The sequence below is a fragment of the Pelmatolapia mariae genome, linkage group LG20 (assembly GCF_036321145.2).
Source record: "Pelmatolapia mariae isolate MD_Pm_ZW linkage group LG20, Pm_UMD_F_2, whole genome shotgun sequence".
Lineage (NCBI taxonomy): Eukaryota > Metazoa > Chordata > Actinopteri > Cichliformes > Cichlidae > Pelmatolapia > Pelmatolapia mariae.
The window spans coordinates 29,547,988-29,562,959 of record NC_086244.1 but is presented as its reverse complement, the minus strand read 5'-3'; the positions used below and the strand labels follow the sequence as shown (position 1 = coordinate 29,562,959).

The following is a 14,972-nucleotide window of genomic DNA, read 5'->3' as shown; positions in this document are numbered from 1 at the left end:
AATACTGAAAATCACATTAATAGAGCATCTATTTGCCATTTCTTAGAACCACACATAATTTTAAATGTAATTTTATGCTAATAAATGGTAGTGGTGTTTTACTGGGAAATTGTATTCTTCTTAAGACAGAAAACAAACAGAGCATTGTAAAATCAGTAGCGATAGCTGAAGCTATACCAACTCTGGCCACATCTTTACCATTTCCCTTCAGCTTTTTGATTCCACAGTTCAATGGCTTTTCTTTCTCCTTGCCAGCCATTAACCCATTCACCCAAACATGTTGCTCCTCGTGCTGTTTGCATGGGTGAAGCAATCAGCAAAGGGGATTTCTAGGATTAAGCTAAATGGCTGCTAACACAAAAAGGCCACAGAACTAGCTACAGAGATGTGATTGGATCCAATTGGAACGACAACAAAATTTCATCAAGAGCATCTGAATTGGTCGCCATGCTTGGGGGACCACCTGAGATGTGTGTCGCAATTTCATTTTGTTGGGAAATCGAATATATGCACTAGCCGCCGGCCCCCAATTCCCCCCCCCCCCCCCAAAAAAAGAAAATCTCTCTGACAGCATCCTCTGCCTGTTAATCAGCATTATTCTTTCTGCTTCAGCCATGGCAGCCTCAGTGCAGCAAGATCTAAATTATTATTTATTTGACTGGCAGAGAGGCAGATTAGCTTGCAATGGTTAATTCATTCCCCTTCTTAATTTTTTAAAAGTTGACCTGATGGCACTGCCAGTTTTTCTCACAAGAGCCGAGCAAAGGTTCATGGTGGCCTTGTAGTAACCAGAGATAGAGAACGTGTGAGGGCACCCGTGCTATTACTTCTGTTTCCATGGTAACAGCTGCTTGGTTGCTTTAGGAGCCAGGTTTCCCTAGGAGATGAAGCCGGTGTGTGTTTGTGCGTTCGTTAGCGTGTGTATGTGTGCACGTGTCCGTGCATGTGTGTGGAAAAAGCGTTTTTGCCAAGGCCGTCTGTGCAACCCGCAGAGGCCCCGATTTCAGCCCCGAAGGGCTGGATAGAAAATAGGTGTGGTCTGGTGTAACGCCACTGATGTGAAACGCTCTTCCTTCCCTTATAAAGGCATAAAGACTATACAGGAGCTCCTCCCACTCAGCAGAGGGGAGGACAGGCAGGGAGCGTCTCTCAGACCACAGTTGGGGTGGATTTTATGTCACTGATAATTCGGACTCCTTAGTGTAATGAAACAAGAACAAAGATGTCGCATTAAATAATATCTGCTTTTAACAGATTTTCAAGTGCTTATCTTTTTTAGAATCACAAATGTCTCATTACAGTTTTACAGATTGTACATTTTGCTCACACTTTCTAAATCGTAGTTTAGATATTGATTGGAGAACAAGTTGGGCTGTGCAGCAAAGGATTCCTGATGCAATCATATCAGTAACATGTGCAAATGATATGGGATCCAAAGTAACATTTATGTGTTTTACTCTGGCCTGTAGTGCCGTTTATCTGTCTATATTGTTTGCGCGTGGGTGGCCCAGTTTTGGAGCTTTTGGCTGCAGAGTAACCAGGTCATGATTTCTGGAAAGAAATGCTGATACTTAGTTTTTGTGACTTTTTTGGCCCCTTAAGCACCACAAGTTCTGTTATATTCAAGAGATGGCTGACATGTCTGCTCCCCAAATTGCTCACATTGGGCAACTCACAACACACTCACAAAACATATATCTAATTTTGTCCTCCAGTTCAGCTGTCTCTTCAAACTCTAACCAGCAGATTCCACCTTAGTCTTCCACATCTTTAAAAAAACAGTGTTTTTACACTTTATCCTCTTCCTTTTGTCTTTTGCAGTATGTGCTGCTCATACAACTTGGGCCTGCACCTTTATGCTGTCCCACTTACTATGTGTTCTTATGTTTGTGTGTGCAACAGAAATTTGCCAAGGGCCAGACTCTGTTGGACATGGTGTGTGGCCATCTGAACCTGCTGGAGAGGGACTACTTTGGCTTGACTTTCCAGGACACAGACAACACCAAGGTCAGACACACAAACACACACACCCACCCACACAGATATGCATAGATGGGCACAGCAGGACATCTTACTTGTGCGTTTATTTATTCACTTTTACAGTTTTACATGTGTAACTGAAACTCTGTAATGATCGCCAGATGCAGCTGCAGTTAAACGAAAAGCAGACTTCATACACACACACACATGCACGTGTACACTGGGTGTTTATTACACACTTTATTTCCTAAAGTTTGAGCTGCTGATTTTTGATAAAAACACCAACTTTAAATAGAAAAAACCCCATTTCTGGTTTCTCCACAGTCTTCTGCTATTGTCAAGCTATTATACTGAGCTTTAATGTCATTTAATTACATTTTTATTACCACAGTGACCGTTAATGTGGGGGTTTAATTTGGGCTCTTTTGTGGATAGTTTTCAAGTGGTTTTTTGTGGTTGCTTTTTATGGAGTATTTACTGTTTTGTTTGGGTTTTTGTCACTGACTTCAGAAGAAATGTCAGCCAGTCCTTTAGTCCATTTAACTCCTGCTTCAATGGTTTCTCCAGGTGTTATAAAGCAGTGAACCTCTGGCTGCCCTTTTAACTTTGCTTAACCACTTACAGCCTGAAAGTGGCACACATGGCCTTTAATATTTTAGAATGTGATTAGACAGTATGGCCTTTTAAAAATAGTGCAGAAGGTCTGCAGTCCACCATGAAAGCTCTAGTGGCATTAAGCAGACAGAACTGAATTCAGCTGGCATTTATCGGCCTTAATATTAATGCTTTCTGTGTTTATAGAAGCCTTCATCGAGTTTCATGAATACAGTTGCATCCAACAAGGGAATAGAGTCATAAAAGGGAGAGCAATCAGCGAGGTCCAGTTCTTTAAAGGGCTCTTAAACATGAATATGGAGGTGGAATTTCTCAAAGGGGATTGTCTCTTTCTTTCTTTATCAGAATTGGCTGGATCCCTCTAAAGAGATTAAGAAGCAAATCCGGGGTAAGTGCAGCAGATGCACGCATACTGTACACACATGCACACGCACACACAGTCGAACAAGTCCGCGCAAAAAACAGCAGAGGCACAGACATCCTTCACTAACAACCTTTGCTGGGGCTTCGTCCACAGTTGGTCCCTGGAATTTCGGGTTTGCTGTCAAGTTCTACCCTCCAGACCCATCTGTGCTCATTGAAGACATTACCAGGTAGGTCTGACTGCTTCTGTTAAGCTTGCTTGTCAAATCAACCATCAACTATATCAACCACTGCACTCAAAAAATAGTGTTCTGGTCATTGTTAACTTCTCTTGAACCTTTGACCTAAACCGTTTAATAGGACTATATTAGCCTGCTATCAAAGAATTGATGCTGAGACTCATTCCAGTACTCGATTCCTTCAGATGTTCCAGTTAGGCTGACACTTAGATCTTGAAGAGAAGTGTTACCAGCATCTCTGCCTCTGTTTTTTTAGGTACTATTTGTGCCTGCAGCTGAGGGATGACATCCTGTCTGGTCGTCTCCCATGCTCATTTGTCACGCACGCCCTTCTGGGCTCCTACACAGTCCAGGCGGAACTGGGAGACTATGAGCCCGAGGAACATGGTCCAGACTACGTCAGCGATTTCCACTTTGCCCCCAACCAGACGCGCGAGCTGGAGGAGAGAGTGATGGAACTACACCGTAACTACAGGTCATAGAAAATATGACTTCATTAGTAAACTCAATGCTCTTGTTTGCGATCTGAGGAATTAATATGAATAATAAGAAGTGAAGGATCGGTTGTGGCATTTGCACTGTAGGGGAATGAGTCCAGCAGAAGCAGAGATGAACTTTCTAGAAAATGCCAAGAAGCTCTCGATGTATGGAGTTGACCTGCACCACGCTAAGGTACAGGGATGCTCTCTTTATCGTTTCTCAGTCTTTTTATCTGTCAGTACCTCTTCTTCGGGCTCTTTGATACTCTGTGAATTTGTTTAATAGGATTCAGAGGGAATCGACATAATGCTCGGTGTCAGTGCCAACGGTCTGCTCATCTACCGTGACCGCCTCAGGATCAATCGGTTCGCCTGGCCAAAAATCCTGAAAATCTCCTATAAGAGAAGCAACTTTTACATCAAGATCCGCCCTGGAGAGGTTAATAAAAAACGTTTTATCTGTTCTTTAGTATTTTGCTTGGAAGAGCTGGAGTTCACAAGTACTGCATGCACAACCCCACCAGAGCAGCTCCTTGTCACTTTGCCAGAACTGAGGCGAGTGAAATAAAGAGTCATTTGGTAAAGAGCTAGCTTCACATTTCTATTTCATGGTTTCACAGTTGTTAAAATTATATCACCGCCTCTCTTGACTCGTCCAAAGCAGCACAAATAGTCATTTCATGGTTTGATAAAAGTGTTACTTCTGAGATGTATCTTGCTGCACACCATGTGACAACTGCAGAGAGTATTTTTTCAGGCATTATTTATAGACTTTAGAGATACTGTTCTTAAAGATTTGGCTGATAGGTCATGTTTTTATTCTTGTCCTTCTCTCTTTCTCGACTTTCGAGTGTGATTAGCCAGTCGGGAGGATTTGCATTTTCATCAAGGATTTTACTTACAAGTGTAGCAGTCACGTTATGCTCGCTCTGGTTTTTCAACTCCCTAAAGTTATTATGATTTCCCTTCATTCTTTGGCCTTTAGGGTATCTGCAGTGCTTTATATCCACAGTTAAACTGACTTTGACATCTTCATAGTGAATACCAAGTCCATTCTATGCATATACTTTGTTCTGCAGATGTATCCTCTTAAGTCAGCTGTCACTTTAAATTTGCCTGGAGGGTCATCATTGTGGTTTAAAACCGCTTTTATTCTAATCTGTCCCCATAGTGTTTTTGTGTGGAACTAAAGTGCTTCCTTTTGTGAGTGGACTCCTCCCAATGTTTAAGGACCTGTTATATTGCTAATAACCTATTGATCTGAAAGCATTTTCCTTCCTGTTCACACAACTGAATGTCTGATGGACTGAGTGCATGAACAACTAATTTATAGGTTGGTTAGAGATGGAAAATCTACCCGTCATGGTAGCAGGAGACACAAGGCGAGTAAACAGAAAACACTGATTTTTCCATTGCTGCAGAGTAAACACATTTCACCCTGCTGCCCTCCCTCCATCTTCCACTTCACTCGCTTCCCTCACTCTCTTTTTCTTCTTCACCTCCCTGCCGCCTCCTCCTTTCACCACCTCCACTCATGTCCCTCATCACTCAGTATGAACAGTTTGAGAGCACCATAGGCTTCAAGCTGCCCAACCATCGGGCCTCGAAGCGATTGTGGAAGGTCTGCATTGAGCACCACACCTTCTTCAGGTAGGCCTTAATGCTCACAGATACAAACAGCACGTTTTCTGCACTGTGCTCACTCTGACCTGCATGAACCTTGGCACAGTAGACCTAGAGTATCCCTAAAGTGTTGATTTTCTAACTATTGATTGTAACAGTTTTCTCAAAGAGTCTGTAGATGAGTAATAAAAAAAAAAGCTCTCAAAAAAGTTTGGAAAATTTCTTTGATGATTTCTGAAGTAGGAAGAAGAAAACAAGTCTTGCAGCAAATACATCAAAATGAATCATAGGAAAGTAATTTGATATAGGTCATACAGAAAGTGTTAACACTGACCTTATTTGTAGGATTTGTACTGATAAATTGGATATTTTTAGGGGTTTACACCGATTTTTTTTTACTTTGTTAGTTCCTTCAGTCAGCAAATATATGATAGAAGAGAGAGCTTTCTTGTCTGCATGGTACAGTTGTGGTCATAATTTTAAATGCACTCAGGATGGGCATTAATTTCATGGTAATTTTGACCTTTTAATGAACTGCTCTTTTTTCAAGAACAGCATATATCTTAAATGAATAAAATGAAATTAAAAAAAAAAAAACAAGTATTTGGTTCCCAGGTTTACATTTATTTTAGATTTTCTCTAATCCAGATAGGATTAAAAGTATACATGCAGGCTCAAATATATAGATAATTGGTCAAATGTCTCTTAGCAAGCAGCACTTAAACCAGATGCTTTTGGTAGCCATCAACATCTTCTTGCATAACTCTGGCTGGATACTGAGCACTCTTCATGGCAGAATTGGTAGAGTTCATTTACACTGGTTGGTGTCCAGGCACACACACACACACACACACACACACACACACACACACACACACACACACACACACACACACACACACACACACAGTAGTGTGTAGTAAACAACTTTATAATATGGTTGAGGTCAGTGCATTGGAAAGGGAATTCCAGAGGTTTAATGTTAGCCTACTTTATCAATTCCAAAACTAGTTTGTGATCATTTTCTTGTTTTTTCCAAGTTTTGACCATCTAGCTGTTGAGATTAAGTTGAAAACTTTGGAGGTAATCCTCCTTCTTCATTTTTGACATCCACTTTGTACCACATACCAGTACCACTGGTGGCAAAACAGCCCCAGAGCATGATGCTACCGCCACCATGCTTGACAGCTGGTACAGTGTTCTCAGATTTGAAAGCCTCACCTTTACCCCTCCAAAGATACGTCTTGTCATTTTGGCCAGATAGTTCAATCCTTGTCTGACCATAAAAACCTTTCTCCAGACGGCATTTGCTTTTGTCCATGTGGGCAGCTGCAAATTTCTGTTGAGTTTTTGTTGTCAATTTAGGAGCTGGAGCGTCTCTCTTTGTCACCACCCTCTCAGTCCATAGAGATGAAAAACTGTGGACAGTGATGGTGGTATTACAGTGGTTTCCAGTTCATGGCAAGATTGAGCTTTGGTAGTTTGTGAACATCCTAACCAATTTCCTCTCATCTGAGGGTGGCAGTTTTGGTCTTCTTCCAGATCTTGCATGCAAAGTGGGGGACACATCTCAATAACTTGTACGCAGGTACAAGTGTCTAAATGGAAGATCCTGAAATCTGCAATTGTTTAGAAATGGCCCATCATGCTTCTGGAATGGCCTTCCTAAAGACCTTACCTCAATCCTATTGATGATTTGTGCACTATGCTTAAAGGCCATTTCTGTGTCAGGAAACCAACCAATTTAAGTGAATTCTATCAACTGTGCCAAGGTCAGATATCCAGCCTGGATTATGCCAGAAGCTTGTTGATGGCTACCAAAATCATCTGGTTGAGGTGCAACTTGCTGAGAAACATTTAATTAAATATTTGCATGGATTTATGTATACTTTTGACCCTGTTTGGATTAGATAAAATCCAAAGTAATTTCAGACTTGTGCACCTAATTCTAGGTTTTTAAAATCTGAACTATAAAATAATTGCTGGAAAATTTTTTTACTTTCTGATTTTAAAAAATATGTATCAATTTGCACTGAGTTTCTGCATTAATTTGCATTGTTTTTTCTACAACCAGCATTTGTTTTTTACAATCTATTGCTTAAATTTAGTTTGCACCTTCAGGTTTTTCAGGAAAAAAAGACTGATGACGTAGAGGTTTCAGAAATTCATTAAAATTCATGTAACATTGTACCTCATAATACACTTAGTGTTACAGGGTTAAAGATGTATCCAGTGCAATCATCCTAGAAACAGAACACTTTAAAGAAATCACTAGAAAGTCCAAAATTACCACAACAAAAATGCCCATGATAAGTATAGGTAAATTCATCAGACAGGATATGATTAGCTTAGATTAAGAGAAACTGTTATGAGAGTCAAAAGTTATGATTTAAAGACTTTAGACATGCTGTTAATGAAACACAGGTGGGCTTTGATGAAATCATGAAAACTCATGAAAACATACGAATGTTAGGAAAATGGGAAACACAACGAGGTCAGACTGGATGTCAGTCAGACAAACTGATAAAAGACTGAGAGAAGGGCAGGACTAAATAAAGCACAGAGTGCTAATTGGGTAGCAAGACACAGGTGGAGGCAGGAGATTCTTTAGTTAATTCCAGTAAATTTCCAGAGAAATCAATAAATAATGGTTCCGCAAAGCCCTATCGAATATGTGCTACATATATTCATTTTTAAATAAACTGAACCTTCCTGCAGGTTGGTTTCCCCAGAGCCACCTCCCAAGGGCTTCCTGGTGATTGGCTCCAAGTTCCGCTACAGCGGGCGGACCCAAGCCCAGACCAGACAGGCTAGCGCTCTGATTGACAGGCCCGCTCCACAGTTCGATCGTTCTGTTAGCAAGAGGTACCTGCTGCCTCGAAGCATTGACGGAGGTAAGAACCCAGACTCTTTCACTGTCGGTATGGACATTTGCCGTGAGGCAGTTTGTTCTCTCCACAGAGTACAAATATTTCAGCAAGAATGTTTGTTGATTTTGTGTTGCAGCCCTCAAAGTGAAAGGGGCCAGACGTTCCTTGTCAAAAACAAGAATTAACATTAGATTTAGCTATTATTTTATGCACAGCACATTCAAAAGCTTAACCTAAAAACTCCTGGTGTTTTATGGTTACCCTCCACTTGCTTTCAACCAGCCTCGGCTCTTGGTGACAGTATGGACCAGCTGTCCCAACGAAGCTCCAGTGAGCGCACACAGTTCATGTCTAGAGAAGATCTGGACCAAGAGGGCAGCCTAGACCTGGACCACGATCAGTATCATTATCAAGACCAAGATCAGGACCAGTACACAGATCAGGAAGACGATCAGAAGCTGACACTGGGTGCCAATATCTCACCACCGACCAAGACTTTGGAGCTGAAGGTACCAGATGAGAGGACAGACTTGAAATGCACAGAAATCCGACTTCATTCATGCTCTGATTTTCATAGTTCAAAGTTATACGAACAAATTGCATGTCATTGTTAAGAAGAAAAGAGTTTCTATTTAGCTACAACCGATCAATCAGCAGTGCAAATGAAATCAACACATCTGTTAAATAGGATGCTGTAAATGTAAAAGCTACATCGCAGTTTTGAGGACACTGCAGAGAAATAAACAAAAAGCAATTAATCTGATTCATTTGGTAAAGGTAAACAGCACACTGTGCATCACAACTGAAAAATATCTCACATTAACTCATCTTCTCTTTCCTCGTTCCTTTTTTATTTAAGAATGTAATCACCTTTCCTATTTTTCTCTCCTTGGCTTAATTGACCCTATTCCCTCTCTTCCCGTTATGAGACTTCTCAGTATGCACCTTCTTTTCTCATCATTTTTCTTAAATAATCTCCTCAAATCTAACTCAACCTCTTTGCGGTACATAAAACGTCTCTAACCGAGCACCCTGCCTTTAACAAGTAACATTCTCTTTGTATCACCGTAAACTTAACAATCTTAGCTAACCTCTTCTTACATTTCTGTCCTGTGCCTTGTGCTTTCCTTCAGGGTGAGGAAGCAGGCTCGCCTGTAGACTCAAAGCCAGAGGTATTTTGGTATTGGACTTTGGTGTCTGTATACGTGCTTTTTTGGTCGTTCAAGGTCATGTGCTCGTGCAGTGTGTTTGTTAAGCACGACCTGTCTTCTGCCTGTGTTGTTTGTCTGTAAAAGAAATGTTATTTCTTTTGATTTCATGGTTTCCAGGATTTCACTAGGTATAATCCGTGGAAAATGCATGAGTTGATTTTCAAGAAAAGACAAGAAATGTTAAATATAGATTTAATCGAGCTTTTTGTTTTATTTCGTATTTCCTGCTGGAAAGAATTATTAAATTGTAATAAGCATTTTGGTCCTAAAAAGAGTGAGAAGTCTATTGAAGAACTGACTTATTTTTCTCGACTTGCAGCACAGTTTCACCAGCATGCCTCTTCAACAGTGTCCCCGTATGACATTAGAGGGATTGTTTGTCACCAGCAGGATAAACAGATGGCCTTTAGGCACTGTAGACGATTCAGTGAATCAGTGTTTCCCCACTTGGCAAATCTACCGATCCACCAATTAAACTGCCCCAAAATCGACATCTTTATTTAATTTAGAAATATATTTATTTAAAAAGCATCTGTCTATATGCTCTTATTTGTTCTGTAAAAATCCTGTGCAGGTAGTTGTGGTGCTGTTTTCTTGACTACTGCGGGAAATATTGGCATCACATTAGTGGCTTAATGGACTCTTCGTTTGTGGTTTTGTAATGCCTTCCCATCAAATCTTTGGATCAAGAAGCATGGGAATAATCCTCCTCCAAACCCTTAAGTTCAGTCAATAAATGTCTTCATTAATTACCAGTTGGCTGACACTGAAATGGATTGTCCCTCTCTTCTTGGCAGAACATTAAGTGGCTTAACAATCACAGTCCAAAGCCTCAATGGTGTCAACTGTTTCTGTTTGTCAGTCTGGCTGCCTGCCTTTTTTGACTCACCTGCAGCATTTTACCTCTTTGTCTCTGCACGCATCTGCTCTCTTTCCCCACCTCCACCCCTCCAAACTCCTAACCCTTCCGCTTTGCTCGAAAAAACCCTTCACTTCATGTCGCTTGCCCCACCTCATCTGTCGGACAAGGAACTGGTCACCCTTCGGCCTAAACAGGAGGTACAGCTTGTCATCTCTTTTTGGCATGAGACATGTGTGACTCTCATCAGGTGTTCAGTGTTTTGTTTTTTTTTGTTTTTTGTATTCATAACTGTACCACTCGCAGTTTGAAAACAGGAGTCAGCAGTGGAGCTCCTGAAAAAAATTTTATTTTCCTACAGAGCACATAATCTTTTATGCGCTTTGTACATTTTCTGGTCATATCTAAAGCCTTTACTGGCCATCCACGTGGTACAGTTTTTACTTCATAAAGAAAACAATCCGTCATGCTACCTACCTGATCAGACAGAGCTTGGTTACGATTGTTCATTTTCCAGTTAAATCCAAATCTACTTCATTGTGCTGTGAACCAGAAATAGACTTAGAAGCTTTCTATTTATGCTGTCTTTTTTTTCTGTTTTTCCTTTCACTGTGTGAGTAGCAGTTCTTGGACAAACCAGAAGACGTTATACAAAAGCACCAGGCCAGTATCAACGAGCTGAAGAGGGCTTTGAGGCAGCCTAACAGCAAAATGGCCCAGAGAGAGAAACGCATCTCTTCAGCTACTCCTCCTGGAGGGACTCCGGAGCGGAAACCAGTAAGAATGACATTCTATTTCCAAGTTATGGCACATACTATCATTGTTAAAATATCTACATTACCATTTTTCTAAACAGGCTGTATTGGTCCTAGGCCAACATATATATATCTTCACAGAGTATGCCAAAATTTGGATTCCATTAAACCAATTCACAGAAAAAAATACCTAAAAATGCTTTAAAATTTACACAGTGATACCCCCAGTTGTTTTTCTTTGGGTTTTTTTTTTTTGTGTGTGTGTGTGTGTGTTTTTTTTTTTTTACAATTCTTCTTTACAATAGCAATGTGGGGTAACAGTAATGAATGGAAGAGCCGTTTATCTAGTTAGGCTAATGAAACTGTCTACTCTATGTTAACATAGGCGACCACTGACGCCAAATTGATTGACAAGCAGGATGCTTATGAAGGAACACTGGACTCTTACTCTTACGTGGAAAAGAGTAAGACCTCTTCAGAGGGTAGAGACACATTTGCAGTGACATCTCGGACTGAAGCGAATATGAACAATTGCCAGACACGCCCAGACTCTGGAAGAAGTCGACATGGAACATCTCCAAAGCGGGAAACTGAGTTTATTGCAGCAGGACTAAGAGATATGAACCCCATGGCTGGTACAGTAGCTGGGCATCATGAATCTGTTCAAATTCGGAGAGCCATTCAGGAAAATGGATATGAGTCTCCACCTGAGAAACAGGCAAGAGAACTGAAGAAGGATTTAAGACATGGCCACTTTGAGCATCGAGAGAGGCCCAAGAACTTTGAAACTCCAGTGGCTTGGGATTCTGTCCCAAAGGGCAGTGCTTCAAGACACAGTGAGGCTTGGAAAATAAAAGACCCAAGCCCCGTGGGAGAAAAGGATTGCAACAAAACTGGGAACTCACACACAGAAGTAACAAAAATAGTTCCTCTCAAGCCGCAGAGATCAAAGAAGTCTATAAATAAAGAGAACAAAGATTTAAACCCTCAAACACACAGCCAGCCTGACAGAGGCGTCTTTGGTGCTGCCGGGGATGTACAGATGACAAAATCTTCCTGTGAGTCAGGAAGGAGACTGGATGATAATACTGTACCACAGTCTGCCACAGATGTTGTGAAGGAAAACACAATGGATACCAAATACCAGGGTGAATCTACAGCGTTGTATCAGCAGCAAAGTCAAACACATCAGCAGATTAGAAACGAGTTTTTCGGACAACAGGAGCTCAGGGACTGCAGGGAGTCTGCAGGCCAGTGGACGAGAGGAGGCGTTGCATTTGAAGAAAATTCTCAAATCACCTCAGAGTTTAGCGCCAAATTTCCAGCAGCTCCCCCACGCACTCTCCCCCTGAAAACACAGTGGTCCCGAGACAGACTGGGCAACATGGACAACAGCCACATCCACCACAGGACACCCAACCAAGAAACAGCCAAGAGGAAGCAAGCGGTAAACCATCTGCCCCCCTTCCCCCCCAACCTGTTTGTCAGTCATCGGAAAGTAAAGCATTGCATGAGCTTCAGGCGATGTGGTGCAAATTGTTTTTGCCATCTGAAAACAAACCTTCCAAAAAAATAAAAAATCACACACACGCATAAACTTCAGAACTCATGTGGCTGTGTATGAGAAAGCAAAAGTTCACGTTCCTTCGCATCGCCTCATTGACCGACTCAGTTCACGTCCATGGCCTAGGGAGCATTTTGCTTTCCCTTCTTCCCCTCCGCAAATCTTGACATCTGCTTGGCCATTTCAGAACGCTGTGGGCCTTTAAGCAAACTTCCCATTGCTTAAGCTTCAGGGGTCCCTTCTATCCCACCTTAACTTGTCACGTTAACACCTGGTCTCTCCTTCCAACACTCAGAGCGAAGGTGACTGCTGTTGCAAGGAGCGCAAGACCTTTTTCCACCATTTGTTTCTTTGAAACCTCTTTTTCCACATAATTTGAATCCTTTGTGTAAATGGCTGAGGAGGCCATTTGAACCAAATGTTCTGCCTTGGCACCTCTGCAGCAATAGCAGAAAAATGAAAAAGACGATTAGATGTAATCACTGGCTGCAGAGCTGCCAAACCTCTTCAGGGTTCAGGCTTTCATATGCCGCATTTAAAAATATGAATACCTTTTCCCTGAAAGGGATTTTTGAAAAATCGAACCTTTCAGTGCATGGCATTACCATTGCACTTGCAGTCATTTTTAATGATGTCAGCCTGTGAAATATACCCAGTTTGCATGCTTTTGACTGCAGCTTTAAGGCTTTGGAGTTTGGGGGATCTCTCACATTGTGTGTTTATCATGCAGGTTTAGGAAAAGCCCCAAAGTTTATGAATGACTTAGACATGTTTGCTTACAGATAAGAACTCAACACTGCTAAAGCGACATGCTTAATAGCGGTGAAGCAAGAACACTGCAAACTCGGGCTCTCCAGATATCAATTATTTCATCAGCCGTGCTGTGCAAAAAGCAGAACTCAACATCAAAGCAGTTTCAAAGAAAACTTTTTCTAACTTTTATTTTTGGATATGCTCACACACATTAGCTATAGGGAGACGGTATAACTTGTGGCTGCATTTCGGTGAATTCACGCATGCTTTCATATCGTTGTTTGCTTTTTGTTTGTTTGCCTTTTCTATAGGAGACACCTCCCACCCCTGCTATCCATGAGGAGTCTCTCAGTGAAGCTTCAGTGAGTCATCCCTCGGCTCCTCTCATATTTATTATGTAGTCACACCTTGGGAAAAGAGTAAATAAACTACAATTAGATATTTGACAGATTTTATTCAAGCTGCTCTTTGAGGCGTGTTTGTTTTTGTATCCAAAGCGTGGAAATAAACGCACAAAAGCACAGCCTGTAAATTCATATTTAATCAAACGGGGAAACTGAATATTTTAAAGTGCCAGCTCGACATCATGCCTAAATCTGATATCTAATATTTTGTGCTTCTGTTAAATGTTCAATAAGCATGTTTTCATGTTTAATTCTGATCAGAGATCAGAGTAGAGAAGCTAATGTATCTGTACATTACATGCTGTACATTGTCTAAAAGTGCAGGAGATAAACCACATCGAATTATCATCTGTCTCCTTTATAGAGGGAACCATGGGAGAGGCGCCTGGGCTCCGTATCAGAGGATGATCAGGACCACGAGATCCTGTACTTAAAGGAAACCCACCTGGGCATTGAACGCAAATGTTCCAGCATCACAGTCAGCTCTACATCCAGCCTGGAAGCTGAAGTAGATTTCACCGTCCTCACGGACCTACACACAGGCATGGAAGAGTTCTCCAGGGGTATGTCAGAGCTGGGAGAGAGGGATCTGTCACCTGATGGGGGTCTGCGCTTTGGCATCGACTTGCTCCAGCAGCAACATCAGCAGCCCTCTGAGCCACCTCCTCCCTTAGTATCGGCTCCTCTGTCCAGAAGAACCAGCAGCAGTCCTCCAGCCAAACAAATCCAGGCTGAAGAAGTCCGACCAGAAGTCAAACGGTCCGATGTGCAGGTAGATCAAAGTTTTCACACCAGCTGTGTAGAACCACTGAGAAGTGTCTACATCTTTGGTTTGTTTTGTTTTCACACTGCGCTATTTTTAGGCACCTAAAAATATGCATCTTGGCTCCTTTTTAAATTCAGACGCCAGTGCAGGAAAGAATGGGTGTTAATTTGATCTGAAAGCAAAGTAGCATGAAATCATTACTCTACAGTTTTATCTCTCTGCATGTTTGTAACCGGGCACTTGAGAAATAAATAAAGCCAAGCGTGAATGCAATGGAAACAACAGGAAGAAAAGAGCTGAATTCCTCTCCTCCCCGGCACTTTTCCCATAACACCAACCACATCCACGCTCTGTGTCTTTCCCAAGTTTCCCAACAAAGTGTGATGACAAGGTAGCTGTGGGTGAATTCATGCAAGTTTATTCACAGGCTCTGGTTTGCTTGTGCAGTGGGTGGTCAGAGGGAATGTAACAAAACAGAAAATTATGGTGTG

The 14,972-nt window shown here is 41.6% G+C and overlaps 2 protein-coding genes across 2 annotated transcripts in view; both read left to right on the top strand.

The window, feature by feature from the left end:
- si:dkey-178k16.1 (band 4.1-like protein 1) overlaps positions 1-14,972 on the top strand; it is a 43,619-nt gene that overhangs the window by 23,967 nt on the left and 4,680 nt on the right. Inside the window, exons 4-17 of the mRNA XM_063463345.1 lie at positions 1,903-2,007; positions 2,941-2,983; positions 3,113-3,188; positions 3,454-3,672; positions 3,782-3,869; positions 3,963-4,115; positions 5,229-5,326; positions 8,018-8,193; positions 8,452-8,678; positions 9,303-9,341; positions 10,410-10,439; positions 10,861-11,016; positions 13,623-13,673; positions 14,080-14,487. Coding sequence (XP_063319415.1) covers positions 1,903-2,007; positions 2,941-2,983; positions 3,113-3,188; positions 3,454-3,672; positions 3,782-3,869; positions 3,963-4,115; positions 5,229-5,326; positions 8,018-8,193; positions 8,452-8,678; positions 9,303-9,341; positions 10,410-10,439; positions 10,861-11,016; positions 13,623-13,673; positions 14,080-14,487 — 1,869 coding nt within the window. The remainder of the gene's footprint in view (positions 1-1,902; positions 2,008-2,940; positions 2,984-3,112; positions 3,189-3,453; positions 3,673-3,781; positions 3,870-3,962; positions 4,116-5,228; positions 5,327-8,017; positions 8,194-8,451; positions 8,679-9,302; positions 9,342-10,409; positions 10,440-10,860; positions 11,017-13,622; positions 13,674-14,079; positions 14,488-14,972) is intronic.
- LOC135932249 (uncharacterized) lies at positions 11,318-12,913 on the top strand. Its single transcript, XM_065469624.1, has 3 exons — positions 11,318-11,332; positions 11,380-12,441; positions 12,854-12,913. The coding sequence occupies exons 1-3, from the start codon at positions 11,318-11,320 to the stop codon at positions 12,911-12,913; spliced, it is 1,137 nt and encodes a 378-aa protein (XP_065325696.1).